Below are 23,409 nucleotides of genomic sequence, written 5' to 3' on the forward strand. Positions count from 1 at the left end.
CCTCCTCCAGGACGGACAGACGTGCAATACATGTCACACAGAACAGATCAATTCATGAGAATTTACCTGCTGGTGTATTTTCTGTAAGACATGAGGAGGTAATGAATGTGGTATGATTGCATTTAAAATGACTGGCTGTTGGAGACCTGTAGAGGTTTGGGTCTGTCATGGCATTAAGTCCGCTCAGGGCTCTTTTTCATTGTGTAAGAATTATTTCTATGTAATAACAGTGCTTCTTAAAAACATGATGGCAATACTGCATTGAGAAAAACATTTGATTGAATCATAATTGTGTCAAAGCCACAGGATATGCTAATCACTGTTTGGCTTCCAACAGTGTATGGAAATAACCAGCGGACTGATCTTTTTTGTTACTAATACCCTTCACTTTAGTGTCACCTCTGTGTCATGTTCTTAAGTAATTCACCAAAAATGTTAATTCTGCTGCCGCCGTGTGGACGTCGTCTCCAAATGCGCACTTGGTGACTTGGAGAGAAGTCGCGAGCTGCAGCTTTCCCCGCTGAGTCAAAACCTGACAGTGCGCAATTTTCCGTGACTCTTTTCTGCTCGTCACGGCTTTTCAAAACTAACATTTTAAACCCACAGTTATTTTTAGTCATCTACGTCAAGTTTGTGTTTGTTAGATTTTCCCTCAACCTTCAGTCTTAAAACCTTAATTTACGGTCCTCCTCACTGCTGTGCGTACTGCTCATCTGTCGAGAAGCACCGCCTTCTTCTCCCGTAGTGGTGGAACTATATTCTCGATCAGTATGACACATTTTTCAGGATTTGCGCGAAGGTAAGTTTCCAGTTTCCTTCCCTCTTCAGTCTAATGGCTTCTTTTTTAATGATTGGACGGGAGTTTGGAGAGGAAGGTCAGTGCCAGCACCGGTGTTTTAACCAGCGTCTTCGAAAGCAGTTCCCTTTACGCAACTCTTTGAGGATAAGGAAATTAAAAACGCGCTCGTGCCAACACTTACAGAGAAACAACGCTTTGTTAATCTAATTGATTGCAAACTATATTAAGCGCTTAATGTGGCGGATCAGAGTAAACAGGTACCGTTAGTTGCCTCTTAAAAAGTGAAGGCTTTATCTTCGTAAATACATATCTTATTTCCAGTGTTGACATCATTGCAAAAGAATAGCTTACACTACCATCTCTGTTGTCTTACATTATGTGAGGCAAAAATCTATCGTTGCATTTTGCAAACTCACACAGCACTATCAGGACTTGTTAGATCTTGACCCTATTCTTCCTACTCAATGGGAATCAAGCAAAACCTGTTTACAGCGGCCTAGTAAACAGTTTTGTATGAAACCTGTAATTCAGATAAGGTTTACCCTGTACCCTCTATTATTTATTTTGAGAAATGCACAGTGATTCATAGAGGTGATATTTCCGATCTTTACCTTTAATGCCACAGGTAGGACTGCACTTGCACAACAAGAGATCTACTGTATGCCTTTAAAACCTATTATTAACTACAGCTGTTTTGCATCGTGGCTGGTGGCTGTGCGTCTCTTTCACCTTTTGCGTCCTCGTATGAAAATGTAGTGCTGTGAAGCCTCTGGGTTTTTTGTTGGCACACACACAGGACTCAGCAGCCGGCATGCACTCATTGTACGCTGCAGAACAAGGGCAGAGTGAACTGGCACTTGCAAAAGTTGGACCACCGATGCAACCTACGTGACCAGTGCTGTGAACGCACAGACTCCCTACGTGCTTTCTGTCCCCTCAGTAATGATACGCTTTGGTGAACATCTGAGAAAGGGCTCGCTGACCTTGATATGCTATCACCAGCACACACACACACACACACACACACACACACACACACACACAAACCCTGTATGCAAATTTCTTATCAACATACATGTTCTGCCAGTGTAAAGAGAGAGCCTCATGCACACCCGCCTGTACCTCAGACTGTACAGTACGTTAAACTGTTATATATTATACACACAGCATCTCGGTTCAGTCATTTCACTCACATTTTGTATCACAGATGCATTTCTTTTTACCTCCATCTTCCTCTCTCACACCTTCTACATATGCATGTGGTGTACTTGCACTTGCGCACACATAAGTGGTTGCTATTGGCCCAGTCCTCCTATCATGGGTTTGTGGCTCAGCTCACTTCCCCTTGCCACTGTTAAGATGGCTTCACTGATATTTCTTGTTGTTTTCTTTATTTAAACATCAACAGGTTCACAGTGAATGGCACATTTTACAGATGAAAAAGCCAATGACAACCCAAACAAGAAATGTACAAACACAATGCACTGAAAAGAAAACATCTGCCATCCCCATGCCACCACACCACAGAGTTCATAAACAGTCAGGTCCTAAGTAAGTTGTAAAAGGACTCCAAACTTTATAAAACCGAAGTGGTTCCTCTCTGAAATAGAAGCTGAGAGCTTCAAGAGGCATGAACTCTAACACATTACTCATCCACTGTATGATGGTAGGGGGCTCCTCCGACTCCCGGTTTAATGAATTGCATCTTCTAGCACAGAAGAGGAAGATTTTTGGTGGATTTGGAGGAATATTTGGGGCATTATGAAGGAGAAATGTTCATTATTTGACCAATTATGTCAGTGATTCTTTTAGGAACATCTTTCTAGAATTTTGAATATACACTAAGGGTACTCAAGTGCCAATTGAGGGAGCAGGCATATGACTTAAGGGCCACACAGGAAAAGCACATCTGGGAGCACTCCACCGAAATTGCTAACTTTAGCTAACAGCACTAGCATTTATGATAGCATGTAATTACAGCAGCACTTGTAAGGTGCTAGTAGTAGCTTTCTACAAGTTGTCACCCTGAACCTGACAGTCCCAGAGGAAAAGAAAATTCAAAATAAGATCTCTTCTTTGTCCAGCCTATTTCTCCTAGACATAACTGAGCTCATTATAACATCAATATGACATTTTGACAATTTTCTTATACTTCCACTTTCTTATAATTCCACCTCTTTACTCAGCCTGATCCCTATTTAAAATCTTAAAATGCTCTTTTCCCTCTCATGCTGCACTAATAGATAACAGTGAGATCCAAATGAAGACTTGATTGGCTTTGAATGAGCCTGCACTATTTCAGAATTTTGTCTCAGTAGTCAAATTCAAGTATCAGCTCTGTGTATTTTATCTCTTCTTAGAGTTGAGAAACCTCTGAGAGGCCTATGATCACAGCAGCTCCTGCTGATCTGTTCTTTTGCTCTGTACTTCTCCAAATGAGGGGTGGTTTGAACGAACAGATCAGAATGAAGTAATCTTTATATTAGTTTAATCTTTCTTTTTGGGAATGCTTGTTGGGGGGCACAGTTTGATGCAGTCGCTTGTCGAGTTTCAGGGGCCACGCAAAAAAAGTTTCTGAGTACCACCATTGACCCGCAGGCCACACTTTGAGCAACAGTGATATATACACATACTAGTAAATGATAAAAAGTTTGTTTTTTATTGTGTCTCATTAATATGCTGTATATGATTTATCTTTGTAGTTCCTTTGCTCTTTTTGTGGTAAAACAGCCAGAAAGGTTGAGGCACATATCATCCTGCTCTTTATCTTCAATTTTCAAAGTCATCCTCCCATTCTGGTTTAAGCTGTATTATCTTTCACTGTGGCTGAGGTTATGACAAGATATCATCCTTCAAGTAGTTACAGCAATAAGCCTGATAGTTGATGTTGTGGTAACGTCATGGTGGTGTGATGTTATTGACACCCACGAGGAAATGTTTCCATGTAAATGTTGTCTGTCTGTTAAAGCTGTGCTCCTGCATTTGTCTGATAATGAAAGTTTTTGTTTCATCCCCCAGGTTCCAAATGCTCCAGTTCTTCACTGAGATGTTCTCCTGAGTTAAAGTTCACATTTAGACAAAGGCTTTCCTGAGAATTATTCACCTGACAACTCATAATGGCTTCCAATATAATTGTGAGTACTGACATGTAGAGAAAACGGAGCAGTTTAAACAGATGAAGAGATTCTGGTGGTCACAATACGAAGCAAATTAATCCATAGCATGTCTTACCTTACTGGGTTTTTAGATTTACAGTAGAAAGAATTTCACACTTATCACTTCAAAGCAAAAACTCACTGGCAAGATATTTGTCCTGATCACTTCAGCAGACAACAAGGGCTAATGTTGGCCGGTTTTAAATGAGATTAGCATGAGATAATCTGTGTGATGGCTGCGTTTACATGCCTGCAGGACAGGTTTACATCAGTTAAAAGTCTCACAACTCTCTCTGTGTTGAGACTTGTGGTTGGCTGAAATCAAATTCTCTCTCCTGCATAACTTAGGATGTGCAACTGGCAGTCAGAAACAAGCAAGCTTTAAAGGCCACTTGTGTCCCCCATGAGTGGTCACACCTTAAAACTACAGTGAATATAAACAGATGTTGAGATTATTTGAGAATGACTGATAGTTCTGGTTGGTTGTAAGGCTGACACAAAAAACAACACAGAAAGAAAAATGCAAAACAACTTCCTAATCCAACATGTGGGTTCAGTGATGGATATCTATGAAGGACAAAGGAAACGTTGTTCGGAGATTAATGACCTCTGAAAATGCCTGTATTTTAACTCACGTACCACATATTTTTCAACATTGGAGACTGAATACTTTAGCACAAACTTCCAAGTGACCCATATACTATATTTAGTAACCCTTTATTATACAGCCTGTGATATATAGTGTAATATTACTGCACGAATCAGATACCAATAACATGCTTGCTACTAGTACTTAAATGCAGGTACAGTGGAAGAAAACAAGACTATGGGCAACAAGGAAGTAACAGTTGGGCATTCAAGAGGAAAGTATGTTTGTAAAGGCTAGTTACCTACAGGGCACAGTTATAGGGAACAAACCTGCATTTTTGGAAAAATGGTGTTAATGACACTCTGTGGGCGGCTGCAGCCCCGACATGGGGACTTAGCTTGGGAACCAAAGGATAACCCGGTTCAAGTACCTGTACTGACCAGGGGCCGAGTGTGGACTGGTAGTTGGAGAGGTGCCAGTTCAATTCCTAGGCATTGCTGAGGTGTCCTTGAACCCCAAACTGCTTAGGGCACCTGTCCATGTGCAGGTCCGTCGCTCTGACATGGCTCCATTAATGCATGTGTACTGGTCCTGTTCGTGCATGTATGTGTGTGTTGGGCCTGTGTGTAATGTGTAAGGCAAATGCCTTCTTCTTCCTCTGCACAATATGCTACCAAATCTGTAGGGGCACAGTAAGGTAATGAAAGCGGCTATGGGGAAGTCTCTAATTGAAAAACACATAAAGTTTTTGAATTATGCTTCCAAAATGACCACAAACCATTGCTGAAGTACAGAAATATAGTTTTGTGTTAGGAAGCTGTGAGAAAAGGGGTATAAAACTTGGAATAATGAGGGACTTGTCAATTGTTTGTGGAGTACAGCAATGTCTTTGTTGTACAGTCTATGTTCTCTGGATTGACTACAGCGTATGTTGTAATGATCACCACTTGGGTTTCAACATAGTGATGTCACACTTCTGCTTTGGTGAATCGGAGCTTTAATACGCTTGTCTAAGCTGCTGTCACTAGTTTGTGTTATAAAGCTCATTTTGGATGATGAAACCTTCAATGTATTGCAACAACATTTGCCCACAGTAACACTACAGCTGAGGTATGGAGACTTTATCTAGTGTTCATCCATACTACAGTGTGCTGTTACATATAGTAATGGATAAGGTACAAATACATATGCTTTTGCCATTTTCTCACGGCAGTTACCAGGTAAGGTTTCCACAACAGAGTAACATCTTGCTGTCATCTGACAAAAACTGCCATCACAAAGTGTTGTCCAGTTGTTACTCCCTTGTTCCTGACAGTCTTCCTCTTCCACTGTTCCTACATTTAAGTGCCACTAGGCACCAGTAAGTATTTTATTGGTGTGTGATTCTTACAACAAATTAAGCTGTAAATCCCAGGTTGCGGTCCAACAAATGAGCATTTTGCTGTCCAAATGCAAGAAGAAAGTAATTATTGATGAGTGTGAATACAGCTGGAAGGTGAACCTACAGTAGAGAGCTAGAGGATTTCACAGCGGATGTGTCAACCTGCCAAGAAACCCAGCTGTTCCCACTGATTGACGTGTGACTCTTACATCATGTTTCATCACTAGATTAATTGCGCACAATGGGTTACGCACCTACGAGATTATTATCTTTGTTATGATTGTGGCTGGACGGATTTTTCCACTTGAGACAATGAGCTGAACTGAGTAAATGTTGTGTTGCAGGTGGAGCAGCAGTTCTCTCACAAATTCACAGTGACGGTGGTTCGAGCCGAGAGTGTCACCAAGGGAGCGCTGGGGGACCTGTGTGAGTCCTAATGCATGTCATGGAATTCTAACATTGACACATATTTTTGAGGCAGAGAAAATTTTCCACCAAAATTAAGATCAATAAGAACTTTTCACACAAAAAAAAAACAAAACAAGAAAGTAACACGAGCATTATGCTGACATTGGTAAATGTGCCTGTGTGTGTGTCCATGTGTGTCTGTGCAGTGGACACCCCAGATCCCTATGTGGAGCTGTTTATCCCAACGGCCCCAGAGAGCAGGAAGAAGACCAAGCACATAGACAATGACATCAACCCAAAATGGAACGAGACCTTCCACTTCATATTAGACCCCAACCAGCACAACATCCTGGAGGTTAGACCTGCATTTTACTGTCCAGCACAGTCCACACCAGTAAACCATGACAAGCAGGGATGTAGTGGAGAGTAAAGCCAGAGTGTATCATTTTTAGCCTGATATGAAATGATATAAGATAAACAGTAACATGTTAGGATCTCTATGTTTTGTTTATATTGATCATTGTTTGAGATGTGTATAACTATTCAACTTGTGATATTTATTTCACTCAGTTAACATTAATGGACGCCAATTATGTGATGGATGAGACACTTGGGACGGCGACCTATGACATCACCAAGCTCAGCATTGGCCAGACAAAGATGGAGTCTTTCCTCATTGGCAAAGTAAGACCCTCAATCACAGCAGACTCTTTGGCAGATTCATCATTATAAGTTAATATTATGCAGGTGAGCATTGTTAAAACTTACAGGAGCTTTCTTTAAATATTAGTTAAGATCCCACCTTTTCCAAAGACATTGAATATGTGAAGATGGAACACAAGGTAAATGTTATATTACATAAAATATAATATTACAGACTGAAGATAGTACTGCATGTGTACGGAGACTAGATTGTGCTAACAAAATAACTTTATTGATGATTAATTATTACTTGTATAGTTGTATATATAAAAATAAATAAATAAATAATAAATAAAATCTCTGTGTGCTCAGCTGAGATCTGGTATTTTGCCTTTGACAGTTTAAACTGGATGGTATGTTAATCTAGAAAAAGAAAAATGTGTTTTTCCAATGTGTTGTCTAAATGATGAAGTTCAGTTTTGTTTTCTACCATCCTTTTTATTGTTAACTGCACAAAGCTTTGTTTGGTAAGATAATAAATAGAAATTGATTTTGCAAATATGGAAGATACACAAAGACTGAAATATCTGTTCACATTTGAAACAGACAAATAATTATTAGTGTTTTGAGAAGAAAGAGGGCTTTTTCTTAAAATAGTCTGTAAATGTCTGGTAGTTTCTCATGCAAGCAGTTTATTTGGGATGATTTTTTTGTTAATAATTTATTTGTGTTTCTTTTGTTATGTTTCTTTTTCTTTTCCACATTTTGTTTTGTGCAAGACTGGAAGATGGTTGTGAAACAGGGTCTTCTAGTCCCATGTGGGATGGGCTGAAAAAGGAACAACACTATGAAAATGAATGAATGAATGAATTAATTAATTAATTAATCAATCAATAAATGAATAACAGATTATAACTTAGTGAAATTTAAATTTCTGTTTAAATAATACAATGAGTCTGCAAATGATTAAAAAAAAAATTAGCAAAAATGTTTTAAATTAACCATTCTCCGTTTTTAGATTTTGCTTGTGACACTTTGTGTTTGCCTGTTTATTATGACCAACCACTATCAGCTGCTCCTTTACTGGACAGTAACCACATATTTTATTGTTTTGGCAGGCAACCAAAGTGTACTTGGAGATGTCGCTGGAAATCTGGTATGTATTCCCTGCAAATTTAACCATTGTCTTAGTATATTTTTTTATTTAGTTTTACAGCAATACATGTTTTAAGAGTTCACTTTGAACCTAAAGGTGCTTGTGTGAAAACGCGATAAGGAATATATGAGGAAAGGCCTGTGTGAAAATTCCTCACAGGTTCAAGAATGCACAGGAATGCACCCAGAGCGATGCGGAAACTAAAAATTGAACTTAAAGCAGTGTGACCCATGGCATCACTACATAGGGGGTAGTGGGAGGGTTTGGAAATGCTATACATGTTTTAAGGGTTTGTAATCATGAGAAGATGAGTAGTAAAGTGTGAGAGGTCAAGACTGTTTGTCTGTCGATGTGTATTTCATACCAAACAGCCCAGAGGCAGACCTTATCTGACTTCAAGATCGGTTTCGACATCATACTAAGTACACGGAGAGATGATATCCTCTACCTGCATCTCAGCAGAAAATGTTAATCAAGAGTTATCGCTTGTCTTCCCACTATCAGATCTAGTAAACCTTAGTTCTTTCATTTGTTGCTGCAGCACCAAACTGGATCTGCGGTTCAGCCTGGCCCTGTGTGACAAAGAGAAGCAGTTCAGACACACCCGCAGAGAGAGAGTGATGCTGGGCATCAAGAAGCTGCTAGACATGGAGAAGCCTCGTTTTCTCCCCAGTTCTCCGGCAGAGGTGAGAGACAAAGTCAAGTTTTAACATAAATTTAACAAGGAAACAAAACAGTTTTCAGCCATTTGGGTAAATCTGTGAGGTGACAGCTTAATTTATTCAAACACTTAATTTCATCATCCATTTGCACTTCACTATATATAATGCTCAGGTACCGAAATGTTCTTCATGTGTCATGAAAAATGAGAGACTGCTATGCACTGACATGAAGACAGTCCCTTACTGTGGTTCTCATGATTGTATAGTTTTGTTTCAGCAAACTTTTCCTTCATTTCAACTGAGTTACTGATACTTAAGTTCAGACAGACAGTAATTCCAGACAGTGGTTCCAGCCCACAGCTACTTAGTCTCTCTTACTGCAACGCGTTGTATATCTAACACACATTGTTTATTATGGCAGTGAATGAAGTTATCAGCGCTCTCCTTTTTACTGCCACACCGCTTACCTGAAAGATATGCTGTCATTTGTTCCTACTGCTGGTATTAGAGGAGCATTTCCAAAGCCCCACCTCCACCTGAGCATCCACCTGTAGGCTCTGTATCTACATTGCCCAAGGGGGAAAGTTAATCTCATTAGTCCCCGCTCCCTGCTGTGCAAAGTTTTCTCATGGGGAACAATTAGGTCAGAGCCTAGATGCCACCTACGCTGTACATATTTTACACTTGCATAATAATACATTCCACATGAGTTAGCTGACAGAGCTATAGCTGCTGTGCAGTACATCAGTATATATATAGTAATAATCCTAGATGTAGGAAAAGTAAAAATAACAAAACTGTGATGCCTTTTTTAAATAACCTGCGTTCTTAAACATACAATAAGCCTCACAAACCTGCGAGTTCTGCTCCCCTGCTCTCTGCTCGAGTTTCATTTTCTCGCTTGTGTGGTTTTGGCTAGGCGCCCTTGGGGCTGGCTGTAATCTAAAGCCAAGCCTGCTCATGTCCTCAACATGTACCGGAAGCTCCAGAGGAATGAGATAACCGGCTTCTGCTTTCCACTATGCTACAGCATCCCTTTACTCCCGTTCCAGGAAGACTCTCGTGGAGTTATAGTATCTGTCAGAATATTCAGAATAACCTAAAGATAAACACAGGCTGCAGAAAGGAGGCGATGTTGCACAATGAGAATTGTGAAATAGCTGAAAATCTGAAGGCACAAATGAGAAAAATGTGTCAAAGACACATGGAGGCACAGGAGGGAAGTTACTCAACCTGAAAGAATGAGAATGAATGTGAGACTCATAGTCTAAGCTGTGTAGTATATAATTATGAGATTAGGTACGCTTTTGTCTTCTTCTCCTTCACATTATGAATGTCCCTTTATGTGTGTGTGTGTGTGTGTGTGTGTGTGTGTGTGTGTGTGTGTGTGTGTGTGTGTTACAGGTGCCAGTCATAGCCATAGCGGGCTCAGGAGGCGGTTTCCGTGCCATGGTTGGCTTCTCAGGTGTGATGAAAGCCCTGTTTGAGTCTGGGGTCCTGGATTGTGCCACATATGTCGCCGGCCTCTCAGGATCCACATGGTCAGTTTTTATTTTATACACCCCTGACCTTTATTACTACGAAATACACTTATCTCCTTTTTATCTTTCTGTGTGTTATTACTGCTGTGTTTCTTTCTTTCTGGCTCTCCCTCGGTGTTGTCTCCTCCCTTCTCTGGCAAACTTGCCTTCCTCTGCTGGTATGCCATCAAGTGAGCACCTCTGGGTTGTTTCAGTCTTCACCTTCATGTTTGTGGAGTGACTTATTGGATTTAACTTCCTTAACAGTGTTGTTCCTCCTTTGTAAATTGTGTAAAGAGCAGAGTGATATCTTTTAAGCATGTATTGACTTATTTGATAACATTTTTTACATTGCATTAAGATTTGTGCAATGCCTCAAACTTTTTTTTTCCTCTTTAACCCTACAGGTACATGTCTACTCTGTACTCACACCCAGACTTTCCAAATAAGGGCCCAAAGGACATCAACCCTGAACTGATGAAGAGAGTTAGCAGTAACCCACTGAAGCTGTTGCTGCCCCAACACATCACTAACTACATCCAGGCCCTCTGGTCCAAAAAGGCTTCAGGGCAGCCTGTTACCTTTACCGATATCTTCGGTATGCTCATAGGAGAGACGCTTATACCTGCGGTAAGAACCACCTGACCGCGTGTGCTTGTTTTCGTTTTGATAGAATTCTTATTGGAATTTCTTATTTCTCTGTCTCCGTATTGATCAGCAGTACATCAAACCTTGAGTCGCCCCTTGAGTCCATGTTTCATTTCCTCTCTTTTCTTTTGAGCTGGCATCCCACCCACAACTTATTTTATTTTCATTTTGTGCTGTATCTTCCCCTCCCTTTGTATTTCTGCATATTTTTATTTTACTTCCTCGTAATCATGACAAAGACAAGTCCTACTACCGGCAGAGTGTGAGTATAAAGGTCTCAAAGACTGTGTTCTCTCCCACCAGAGGATGGACATCAAACTGAGTGACATCCAGGAGAAAATAAACCAGGCTCAGAGTCCTCTTCCTCTGTTTACATGTCTGCATGTGAAGCCAGATGTTTCTGAGCTCATGTTTGCAGGTAAATATCTGTCCTTTTCTAAGTATCTGCATTTGTGTTATATGTTCAGTTGTGCTCCATGTCCCTCTGAGAACTACTTTGCATATGTAATGAGTAACTAGAGATGATCAGATGAGTTGGGCCACATGCAAAACAACCCAGCGGTGCTTATTTCCTTATAATGCTGCTCCGCTAGCACAGGGAGGATGTGTTATGACGGGGTGGGCTGTCATCCAATGACAGCTCTATGGTGGCAGATAGTAGCTGTGCTATATCGAGGAACTGAGCAGTGTGCATGAGGCCACGATAGACTCTTAGTCATGTTGCACAGTACTTCCTCATTGTTGATGCAGCCTGCTCAGAAACTGTACACCATGCAGCAATGGAACAAGCATTTGAATAGAAAATACAGTAAGGAACCTCAGACAGATCAGTGAATATTCTCTATATGCTGGCTTCAAAGCCAGAAACTGAAGCATTACAGTAAGACTCAAGTGGGTGATGTCCTGTGGAGACACTTTCTGGAGCTCTTCTGTAAACAATTAATAGGTTACTGACGAATAGATAAAATCTTTGCATCATCACTCACTGGATAACATTACACACCTGACTTGTTCCTGTTGCTAACTTAAGGAAAAGTGCATCCCCCCCCCAAAAAAACTGAACTGTACTTTTTTATGTCTAAGTTTTGCTGCTTCATTTCATGCTCAAAGAAGCACAACACAAAGACTTTTAAACTTCAGTTGAGCTCATTCAAAAAAAGAAACAAAAAAAAAATGCACCAACTACTAATGAAGCTGAAGAGAACCATGTCACGAATCTAGAATTATATGTCAATTATTTTTTGTGAGTTCTCACCCTTACAGCTAAGCTTAGAAAAACGACCTTTAAAGAGGAGACATTCAAACCATTAAAAGTATGACTGAAATAGACCAGGCTTGTTCTTCAGTTTCTTTCTTGGCTCTCCTCTTACCTAAAATCACTGGTTTCTTTATGACCTGGCTCAATGGAAAATACCATGTTGTCAAAAGACACCTAAAGTAAAGTTAAGCTGTGAAATTACTTCACATTTAAGAGGCAATTATACTTTTAAAGGTTACAGAGGCTGAAGTATTTCTATTGTGTGTGCGTGTGTCTGTGTGCATTTGTGCAACTGTTTATGCTTGCATGCCTGCGTGTTTGTGTATGTGACAGCTGCTGTTGCTGCAAATGCATCATAATGACTGGTTTGTATAGACAGAAATGTAGTCGGGGCCAGAGTGACCCAGTTGTGACCTCAGTGACCCCTGTAGTACCTCCCACTCTGTTTACATATGTCGAACTTAAATATCAATCAGGCACAGCACAAAAACACACAGGTTAGGTTATATTGACTGACTGTATTGACTTCTCCTTCTTTGATTTACCACTGAAAACCGCAGGCACTATTTTCAATCGAGCTTCCTTTATTCAGATTTGAGCTACAAGAAATGCATTTTAGGGGCATGACATATTAAATTGAAAGCGGCCATCTCCTCAAAGGCTGCCATAACCCAGATTTGTTTTATATTCAGTGCTTCAGTGCAAGCATAACTTCTTAAACTTGTGCACTTATAAAGCAATGACTGCATTTACACATGCATTGTAATTCCAGTGTCTTCCCACTGAGCACATGTATTAGTCAGTGACAAGTACTTGATAACTGGTACTGGTACTTGATAAATGGTGATCATATTGGTCCCAAAAATGTGTTACATTTCCGTTACATTAACACTAAGGTTTCAACTTGCAGACTGGGTGGAGTTCAGCCCGTATGAAATTGGGATGGCAAAGTACGGCACCTTCATGACCCCCGACTTGTTTGGAAGCAAGTTCTTCATGGGAACTGTCGTCAAGAAATATGAAGAGAACCCTCTTCATTTTCTGATGGGTGAGAACAGTGTTTTCATCTTAAACAGTTGGACCATTTTACAGTAGTAAACCCACTAACAGTATGTTTTCATTGTGTTAGGTGTGTGGGGCAGCGCCTTCTCCATTCTGTTCAACAGAGTGCTGGGAGTCAAAGACACAGCTGGTGGCAGCACCATGGAGGAGGAGTTAGGTAATCTTTCTGTGCTTCTCCTCTTTGTTTTTTGTCTTTAGCTGCACTGTTCTGATTTAAATATGTGTAGCTGTAACTATTGTTTCTTTGCAGATTAAGTGCAAATCAGTTGATTTACTGGAACAGCACAGAAATCCAATAAGTGACAAAACAATCTCACCACTAGATCGATTCAGTTGCTGTGGAGTGGCTTTCCATTACATCACATGATCCTCAGTAGCAGATGGAGTCCACTCAGCTGTTATGGAACTTCAGATGTTCATATTTCCGTTTTCAGAGCACTTTAAAGGGATACTTTGCCAATTTTCAATCAGCTTTGTATCGTGGCAGTATGGGTAGTATGTGTAAATGAACTATAGTAAACTTCCCTCCATTTTACCAGCGCCCAGATGTCCCTGCTCATCTCCTCGCTCATATCACTGGCTCAAGGGCTTTTGCTCCAACTACAGATTGTACTTCCACATGCCCACTGGTACAGACACAAAGAATATAGAAGTGGATTGAGAGGAGACCTGCCCCTTTTTGTCGCACTCTCGGACCAAACTCAGATCAAACTGTAAAACTAGGCAGCACTGATCAAATATAAACCATGATGCTGGCACTGTATTACCTATCTCTCATCGAAAATGTCTTCAAAAACATATTTTAGTGCACAATTTATAACATTATTGATTCACAATGTTGCAGTCTTTTAGCACAATTTTACTAAGTGTACCATGTAAATAAAAAGACTATTTCAGACTCATAATTTATCCAAAATATACCATATATACTTGGACGTGTTGGGTATCATCCTTGTAGTATACATGACAATACATTATGACATTGTGGCTCTCGGAACCTCTTGAACATTATCTGGAATGTGTCCTTAGTCACAGTGTCTGTTTCCAGATAATGCCATTGTCTCTGGTCTGTATTAATCTAACTGATATAACTTCCATGGCACACCCTTTCACTGACACATGCAGGGCTAGTGTTGTCTGTATTTTCTTTCATCTTCATCTCATGCCTGAATTATTTTCACACATCTGATTTAGATTGTGTAGCATGAATGTATTTGTAACAGTGGGAATTTATCAGCCTTCACACAGCTCATTGGATGTTTGATTTGGTTGAACGCATTTGTTTGGGGTGACCTTTACACAATCATACACACTCTGACAGTGCATTGTTTGTGCAGAAGTGTTAAAAACATCTCCACCCAGTTTGAGAATGCATTACTTTATCAGGTGTATTGCATTTATCTGAAGACTTAGATAATAGAAAGTCTATTTGATAATGTCACACAACTGAACAAAAACATTCTGACAGGTGCACTGTTGATATGTGGTGTAGAGTAAGATTAACACGCTGCTTTTAAAGTTGTAACCTGATGAGTGAAGCTGTCTTGTGTCTTACAGAGCAGATTAAACCACAGCACATCGTCGGAGAAGACATTCTGGACAATGACGATGAGCCACGTAAAGGTGAGCTAAGATATGCATGAATCATACAAGGAGTTTGCAAACAGGCACCTTATTGTGCAGCATGATTAAGTTTGCTATGGTGCAATAGATTTGCAATTTTAAATGGTGTCAATTAACATGTGAACACATTACTGGGGTTAGGGGAAAGTCAACACCCTAACACTTTTTTTTAAGCTTCTGTGGTATTGTTGACTCAGCTACATCGGAGCAGTGACTGTGGTTTCTGTCAGGTCAAGAGGAAGTGCTGATACATTGAGCTTTCACCTACAATCTTTGTGTGTGTGTGTGTGTGTGTATGTGTGTGTGTGTGTGTGTGTGTGTGTGTGTGTGTGTTCTGCACCTCATGATCCCATTAATAATAATGTGCAAGCCAAATTTCAGTAACTTAGATTTTCTTTGTACAAATGGCATGAAAAAACATATTTTTATAGTCTAGAACTGGTCATAAAATCACTTCTGGCTCTTTTTCTTGTTCTTGAAAAAAATACTTAATATAGCATCTTTAAAGTCACTGAATACTTGTTTTCATATGTTTGATATTCATTACTAAATACGCAACACTTTAACCTTCAATAAATTATTTTATTTTTATTATTACACTGTTTACACATCCAGCACTCAGAGCAAAATTATCATTCAAATTGGAGTTGTGTTTCTGGCCACCTGATGACCAATATTCACTCTCTTTTAGCTCTGTTTTTGGCCACCACCTGTAATCACATTACATTTGTCAGTAATGCAGTGGTGTAATGCTTTACTCTTCTAAATTTAGTGATCACATTACAGTTAATAATTAAAAGAATTATGTCAAAACTTCCGTAACCTTCTTCAGTTATCTCCATATGGGCGGATAGAAATACGCCATCCAGTGTGCCTGTGGAAAGGCTCTTCAGGCTGGACAGTCTTGTGCTGACTCCGAGGAGGAGCAGGCTGTCAAAAACATAATTTGAAAGAGTCCTCTTCATGAGGTGTGAACGCTGCTTTAGTGATTAACACGTCAAATGTTTACATGTAATGTAAAGCCAAGGTTTGTGAGCACGCAATTTGTTTGAGTTTGTTTTAATGTGTTTTGCCCATTAAATGTCATTTATATGCCCTTTAAACGTGTTTGAAATTTTTTTTTTCCTTTTAAGTCTGTCATCATCAAATGCATGTCAGAAATCTTATTTTATTTAGACCTATAGAAGTATTTAAGGCAATAAATAAAGTCTCTAACTGTGTGCGTTTACACTTTTTTTTACCACCACACCACTGAGCCACATTTGCAGTAAGTTCCTTGCCACAGCATTTGATCTGACAGTGTTTTCTCTGTCATCATTTTGGTGCTCAGGTGGGACAGAGAGCCAGGAGGCAGAAGACGAGTACCATCGCACAGCTAAGGCTAGCTGGGGTGAACGAATGTTCACATCGCTCTTCAGTGACACATCCTTATTTAACACAAGAGAGGGCCGGGCTGGGAAGGTAATTGAAAATGTTCACGTGTTCAGCACGTCATACAAAACACTGCATGTGCTCTGGCTGCATTCTTGTTCAACTGTTGTCTCTCCGTAACCTGTCTCACCCTGTTGCCAGGTGCATAACTTCATGCTGGGCCTGAACCTGAACACCAGCATGCCGTTCTCTCCGACCACTGAGGTGCTGTGCCATGCTCCTACACCTGAGGAGGAGGTGGATGCTGTCACAGGTAAGAATGATACATGATACATCACACTGATGAGAGTGGTAAAAGTGAACCAAAACAGTAAAGTTGAAGGCAGGGAAACTGAATCAATGTGCTGAAAGTAGAGCTGAGGGGACTGCAGAGATGGGTGTTAAATCTCTGGGTTCATAACTACAAATGACTTCTTCAAAATTACATGCAATCCCTTTAACCCATTATTATATATCATTATATATATATTATATAAAAATATTTATTAGTGCAGCTTTACTTAAAAAGGGAGAGAGTAAGGCTTGGTATTGAAACACAGCTGTGGTCTGAAATTGTTTCAAATGATACCCAGCTCTACTTTCATTGTACATCACACTGGTTAGTTGACTCAGTCAACAAAATTTGGCTGCATTCAAAGAAAATTTCCCAATCCTGTTTCTGCATTGTTTATTTGATTTAATATGTTTTTTCAGACCCAGATGAGTTTGATCGTATTTACGAGCCCCTGGATGTGAAGAGCAAGAAGATCCATGTAGTGGACAGCGGCCTGACCTACAACCTTCCGTACCCTCTCATCCTGCGGCAGCAGCGCACGGTCAACCTAATCATCTCCTTCGACTTTTCTGCAAGACCCAGCGACTCCAGCCCTCCATTCAAGGTCAGAGTTTGAACTCTTTCTAGAGTCATGAATTGCCATAAATGATTTGTGAAACAGGGAATCATGATGAATCATTTTTTTCTGATTTGGAAATGTGTACCACAGGAACTCCTTTTGGCAGAAAAGTGGGCTCGGATGAACAAGCTTCCATTCCCCAAGATCGACCCTAAAGTCTTTGACCGCGAGGGCCTGAAGGAATGCTACGTCTTCAAACCAAAAAAAGGCGAAAAGAACTGCCCGACTGTCATCCACTTTGTCCTGGTCAATATCAACTTCAGGAAATTCAAGGCACCTGGTAAGTATGTGCATACATGGAGGTTTCCACAGCATGTGTGAGGAAAATATGCCTCAGTTCTTTGTATTACAAAAATGTTGTTTTACCGTCATGGCATATGAAGCATCCCTTCCTTGAAACTGCACAATGTAATTTAACCATGTGTGTTCTGCCAAAAGTTGGGCCCCTTATCTGAGTGACCCTGATAAAACTTCCCCTGTTCAGGGTCAGTCTGGTTTTGTAGTAGAGATGAGGCATCTCGCTTTAAACGTACCCACAGTTTACTGAGTGTGAGTGCGTACACACACACACACACACACACACACAGTGTGTTCAGTGTTTTATGAGCTGCTCGGGTGAATTATGGTTCCTGAAGGAGCCAGGTGCCGGTAGGGAATCTCTCGCTCTAGTGGAAGAGCTCTGTGTAAACAGACCATATATCATGAGCCATAGAAAATCACGCTATCTCCACCGCTGCCTCTTTACATTCACTACTTAGGTCATCAGCCCACATACTTCCACAGTCTGTTTATGGACATTACATAAGCTTTTGGCACTCAACCCCCAAAGGACATCCGGAAATTTTTTTTACCATAAATGGACTTCCCATTTGAAGGACAAACCATTAAGGAGTTGGTTCACTCTTGTATGCATGCATTTTCTTCTTTAACTGTAAAGTCTTCTATGTGGTCTTTCACCTTTTCTCTTGTAAAGATACAATAAAACCAAAATCCGGATCAATGTTACATTTTTCCTCAAAAAGCACATGATGAATCGGGTGTGAGTGGAGCAGGATATTTTGAATACTGAGTAGTTAAGTTCTTTCTTGACCTGAATTAGTTAATAGATGTACAAAAATAATACTGAGAAACTCCATATGTGATAGAAAGATCTAACACAAAAAAAAAAAAAAACTACAATTGTAAATTAATCTTAAGAGTATTTGGTTAAACTATTTTTAAATCAATAGGCAAGGCAGACGTTTTTACTTACAGTGAATGAAAAACTTTTAAAAATAATTTTCCAAACTTCTGCATCTGTAATGGGTTTGGATTGGACCCAATAGCAGCACAAAGACAGGCAGGTATCGTTGGTAACAAACTTTATTAGCACACGTCCAGCAAACAATGGCAGTAGGCAAAACAGTCTGTCTTCTGGCCGCTGGCCTTTAACAGTCTTTAGTGGGGATTGGAGGTTAGGCTCAGCCAAACCAAGCCAGGACACTGGTGAGTAATGTCCGTAAAACTCAGTCTCGTACTCACTCAGTGAAGGAATAATCAGAGTCACATAACTGCAGGAAGCTACAGAGGAGACGGGAGTAACACTCACTCTGTAGAGCTGAATCAGGTAATCACCGGATAGCCAAGGGAGCAGACAGGCAGAACCCAGAAAGGGACAGGCAAGGATCGTGGTCGGGGACGGAAGGCTGAGGTGATTTCCAGGAGATCGGTAAGGCAGGATAGTCGGAGGCAAGCAGGGTCGTAACCGGGAGATCAGGCAGAGAAACGCTGGAGAGTCTGGTGCAAGCATTGAGAACAATCTGGCAATGAATGAGTGTGGAGCAGGGGCTTAAATGCAGCCAGAGCAGAGCAGAGAGTACAGGTGAGAGGAGTTGGCTTGATGAGAGGGGTGTGTCTGATTGGCAGATTGAAGCAGGCAGGTGCAGAGTGGTGAGGCAGAGATGAACTGTGACAGCATCATTTATTTTTGATTCTCTTATTTTCCAGTATTTGTTTTGCACTATAACGTCACTTTTCATTGCATGTCTTGTTTCTGGCTACAAGTAAAGAGAAGAATTAATGTGAATATTGTTTTTCACCAGCAAATAATGTCAAATTTGAGGCATACATATTGTGCTTCAACACACCATTGATTTTTATTGCAGTATGGAGTTTGCACAGAAGCTTAAATCTAGTTTTTTCATGCTATTCATGTGGGCTTATAAGTTGAAAACCAAATAATTTAGTTGTTTTCAAGGTCAAAAATGATCTTTGAAACTCAACATTTAAATGACATGGAGGAGAGGCTGGGAAAAAATGAAATCAAAACATCTAAAATGCCTGTGAAGATCATGTGATGGGATCAAGGGCTCCAGCAAAACTAATAAACGGACCTTGAAGTGAGACTGTGCTGTTTCCAAGATCAGCTCAACATATTATATCTTTTGCCCCTAGTCTCAAGTCTGTTTTTTCCCAGTGGATCAGTTTTTGCAAATTTATTTCCTTACTTTCTCACTCATTAATCTACTTCCAGGTGTTCCCAGAGAGACAGAGGCGGAGAAGGAGTTGGCTGATTTTGACATCTTCGATGACCCTGAGTCACCATTCTCCACCTTTAACTTCCAGTACTCCAACGAGGCCTTCACCCGACTGCATGACCTCATGGAGTTCAACACTCTCAACAACCTGGAGGTCAGTTCTGTCCTTATAGTGGTGTCTGCAGTTTGTGAGACTCAAGGTCATCAGAGGGTTAAAAAGTGATTCAGGACTTTGGTACATCAGCTGATTGATTCGCATTAATGCCCTCAGTCATTCTTTGGTAATCTGCCTTAAATCAGTGTTGTCAGTGGGGAAGTTTTGAATTTTTGCCTTGTCATTACGCAAATATCAGTTTGTTGTGCAACATTGAAAATTTCTAATCTCAAAGGCCTGTCTGAGACTGGATAGTACAGGTTTTGTCTAGTTCACATACTTACTTTCACTCACTGTGTCTGAGTCACTTGCTGAGTAAGGACTCAGATGTGATGCAATTTATTTTCTGATTTCATCGGAAGGTCACTTCATTCAGACACACCTAAACTGCAATGACGGATTTAAGTGCTGTTTGGCAGTGACAATGATGTAAAGAAAGACCTCTTCTTACAATAAACATAACTGATAGAACTGCCTGAGCTTTTGAAATATAGCTCAATGAATTTGAGGTAATGTTGGCATTTTGGATTTAACCCCTGTATTTTGTCCCCTGCAGGTGATTAAAGACGCCATCAAGGACTGCATCGTGTCCCTGAAGGAGGATCCCTCGTGCGTCTCTGTTCCCTTCTCCCTCAGTGCAATCCCGAAAAAGAAGTATCTTAAAAGAGATTCTCGGGCAAAACCTTGGAGCCTCCTGGGAAATGATAACCAGTAGCCTGATGGAAGACTCTGGATAAAGTGAACTTTAGGGATTTTTTTTGTAGACTCTTAAAGTAAAGCATTTTCTTTTTGGAAAACGCCATCATGTTGATCTCTTTTCTGTATATTAATCATACTCTTAATTTTTAAAGAACCTCAATGTTTACTGTTAAAAAGCCTCTTGATTGCATTCACATACAACACAGTGAGAATTTTTCATCTGGCTCTATTTGCACGAGTGCGACTTCTGGGAAAAACTGTTGGTGTTCATTGACCACAAAGAGCTGATGTTCATAATTCTCTGCTGACTGTGAGAATGATGTTGAAAATCAGCACTTACTAAACACTGCAGTGGGACTTGATTGTTACAGCAAACATCTGGCTCCATCACAAACAACAGGATACTGTGATCCCATCTCTTTTGTTTTTACATTAACTGAGAATCCCAAACTACGATATCTCTTAGTTCTTCACGAGTGATGATTGTCCTCGTGAGATCCACGTGTTCATTCACTTCTCTTAAATGCATAATGTGAGATTTCTGCTCCAGTTACAACATTCCCAATTCATGTGGACACCTTTTGCTTTCAGTTCTTGCTGCATTTGCATCTTTCCTGTGACTATTTATGCTGCCATTTTAGAATTTTCCTTGGAGCTGTGTGAACGTGCTGTTAAGCCTCACCTGTACCTGTAAATGTTTATTAGCTGAACTCTTTCCATACTGACTACCGAGCATGCAAATTACTGTGTTTTTGTTTTTTTCTCCGGATGGCTCGTCTAAACACGTAATCCTGTTTGAAAACGTGGAGCACGTAACCATTGCTTTTGTTTGATGGCAACTCCTAAACACGCCAAGTGCACCCCCTCTGGATACCTCAAACATCTCAATGATGCTTACCCACCTACATGGTAAGAGCACTCCCTGCTTCCCGGTAGGGAGTGTCTCATATTAAAGCCACCATTTTGGAAAAACAAAACCTGATGCCATAGAAACAGCCCTACTTCTTCTCTCCTTCTTTCTTTCTCTTTATCTCTAGGTGTGTTGATTTTCCTGATCATGTTGTTTCAGACTGCCTTTTAGATACCGCAACAGTTGTTTTTCTCAAGCCATTTCCTCCTGCAGCAAACCCAGCTCGCTACAGAACGCCCCAAATGCCCCACTGCAATAAAGTGGAGCTTGGGTCAGGTTGGGTGGAGGTGGCGAGTGTGATCAGGAGACCCGCTCGCCACTGAAAACGATGACTCTCTGCAGCACACAGTGGAATTTTACACACTACACCTACACCTGCAGCAGTGGAGGCCTGGAATCTGACACACTACACCTATACCTGCAGGGGCCCAAAGGCTGCACACAGAGCAGTGGAATTTTACACTGAAGCACTTCCAACCCCTCTATGCTCATGTTTCAGCCCCTGCTGTTTTGGAAGAAAAACAAACAAACAAAAAAAGGCGTTCTGCAGTCATGCTTCAAGGATTCATGACCCACAAACTTTTGCTACTTGCCTTTGTGATGATATTTCAACAGATGATTTGTGTCTGTTTTTGCATGTTAACAGCAATGTCTTCTGTAAAGAAATGTTTATTCGCTCTCTTTTTTTTGACACCACTCTTTTATCTATCTGTTACATAAAGAGCCAAAGTCATGATGTCACATCACTAGCCTCTGTTCTACAAGCCTCTGTAATTGTTTTTGTGTTTGGTTTAAGCTGGGACACACACGCACACACACAAAACATGGCTGAGGTCAGAACAAAGAGGAGGAGATGATCATGTCATCGCTGACCGTAACTCACTGCAGTGTCTCATTCAGCATTTCCTTCATGGGCCAAGAAATACTGAACTTAAACTGAAATTAAACAACTCACAGTTCACATGAAATACTTACTAATTTTCTGATGTCAGACACCTCGTTTCCAGTCAGCTTTGTGGAGTGGATGGATTCTAGCATCTGGTTATGGTTTCCAATTAGTTATTTGAATTTAATTGCTATCTCTGCTTTCTTTTAACATGTTCACTCCACACCTCTTTTGTGGAGTGATGACCTTTTAGCTCACAAAGGTTGGTTAATGGGAAATGGTGTTTGATCAAAGGTCACTAAAAAACACATATATTAAGTGGCAATGTTAGATTGTTTTTCAAAGACATTGAAGTAAGGCACACAACATGCTGTTAAGAAAGGCTCTGCTGCTGATTTGGAATTATCAGCATACAAATGTCAGTGGGATATTGAAGGAGGTCCACTTTAACTCTAGGCTAAGCTGGTTAGTTTAGGTCAAGTCAGCATAAAGCCTGGAAACAAGGGTAAACAGCTAGCTTGTCCATATAATATGTTGTGAGCTTTAGGGGTGCTGGTGGACAGACCTTGTTGCCTTTGGACACACAGACTAGCTGTTTCCCCAAGTTTTCGGCCTTTAGCTAAGTGAACTGGCTGCTGGCTGTAGCTCTAAATGTAAAAGACAGACATGAGAGTGGTACCAATTTTTACATGTAGCTGAATTTGCAAAAAAGCAATAAGCACATTTCTGAGATGTTTAAATACTCCTTTAAGTTTAGACTCAAAGCTTTGTGCAACAAAACAAGCATCCATCATTTTATTTGACATTTTCTGAAACTCTGTGAGCATTCATGTTACACTTTATTCTTAGAAGTTTTCTATTTTTCATTGTAGCATAAGTTTAGTTAAGCATACACAAGCTGTAGTAATTTTTTTTGACAATGTTTACAAATGTGTAAGATGCTAAATGGTCAGTTCGAGGGAATCAAGATGTAACTGTTTGTATAATGACTGGCAAACACAATACATGATGTTTATG

General features: G+C 40.4%; 1 protein-coding gene across 1 annotated transcript; it reads left to right on the forward strand.

The window, feature by feature from the left end:
• The first annotated feature begins 484 nt into the window (after positions 1-484).
• Positions 485-22,255, forward strand: pla2g4ab (phospholipase A2, group IVAb (cytosolic, calcium-dependent)). The gene is made up of 19 exons (XM_033622281.2): positions 485-799; positions 3,818-3,933; positions 6,269-6,350; positions 6,539-6,687; positions 6,903-7,016; positions 8,093-8,130; positions 8,672-8,816; positions 10,197-10,333; positions 10,720-10,942; positions 11,264-11,378; positions 13,129-13,266; positions 13,348-13,437; positions 14,838-14,903; positions 16,234-16,364; positions 16,476-16,587; positions 17,028-17,212; positions 17,318-17,507; positions 19,740-19,897; positions 20,454-22,255. The coding sequence occupies exons 2-19, from the start codon at positions 3,916-3,918 to the stop codon at positions 20,610-20,612; spliced, it is 2,250 nt and encodes a 749-aa protein (XP_033478172.1). The 5' UTR covers positions 485-799; positions 3,818-3,915; the 3' UTR covers positions 20,613-22,255.
• The last annotated feature ends 1,154 nt before the right edge of the window (positions 22,256-23,409 follow it).

Source organism: Epinephelus lanceolatus, chromosome 6 (genome assembly GCF_041903045.1).
Source record: "Epinephelus lanceolatus isolate andai-2023 chromosome 6, ASM4190304v1, whole genome shotgun sequence".
Lineage (NCBI taxonomy): Eukaryota > Metazoa > Chordata > Actinopteri > Perciformes > Serranidae > Epinephelus > Epinephelus lanceolatus.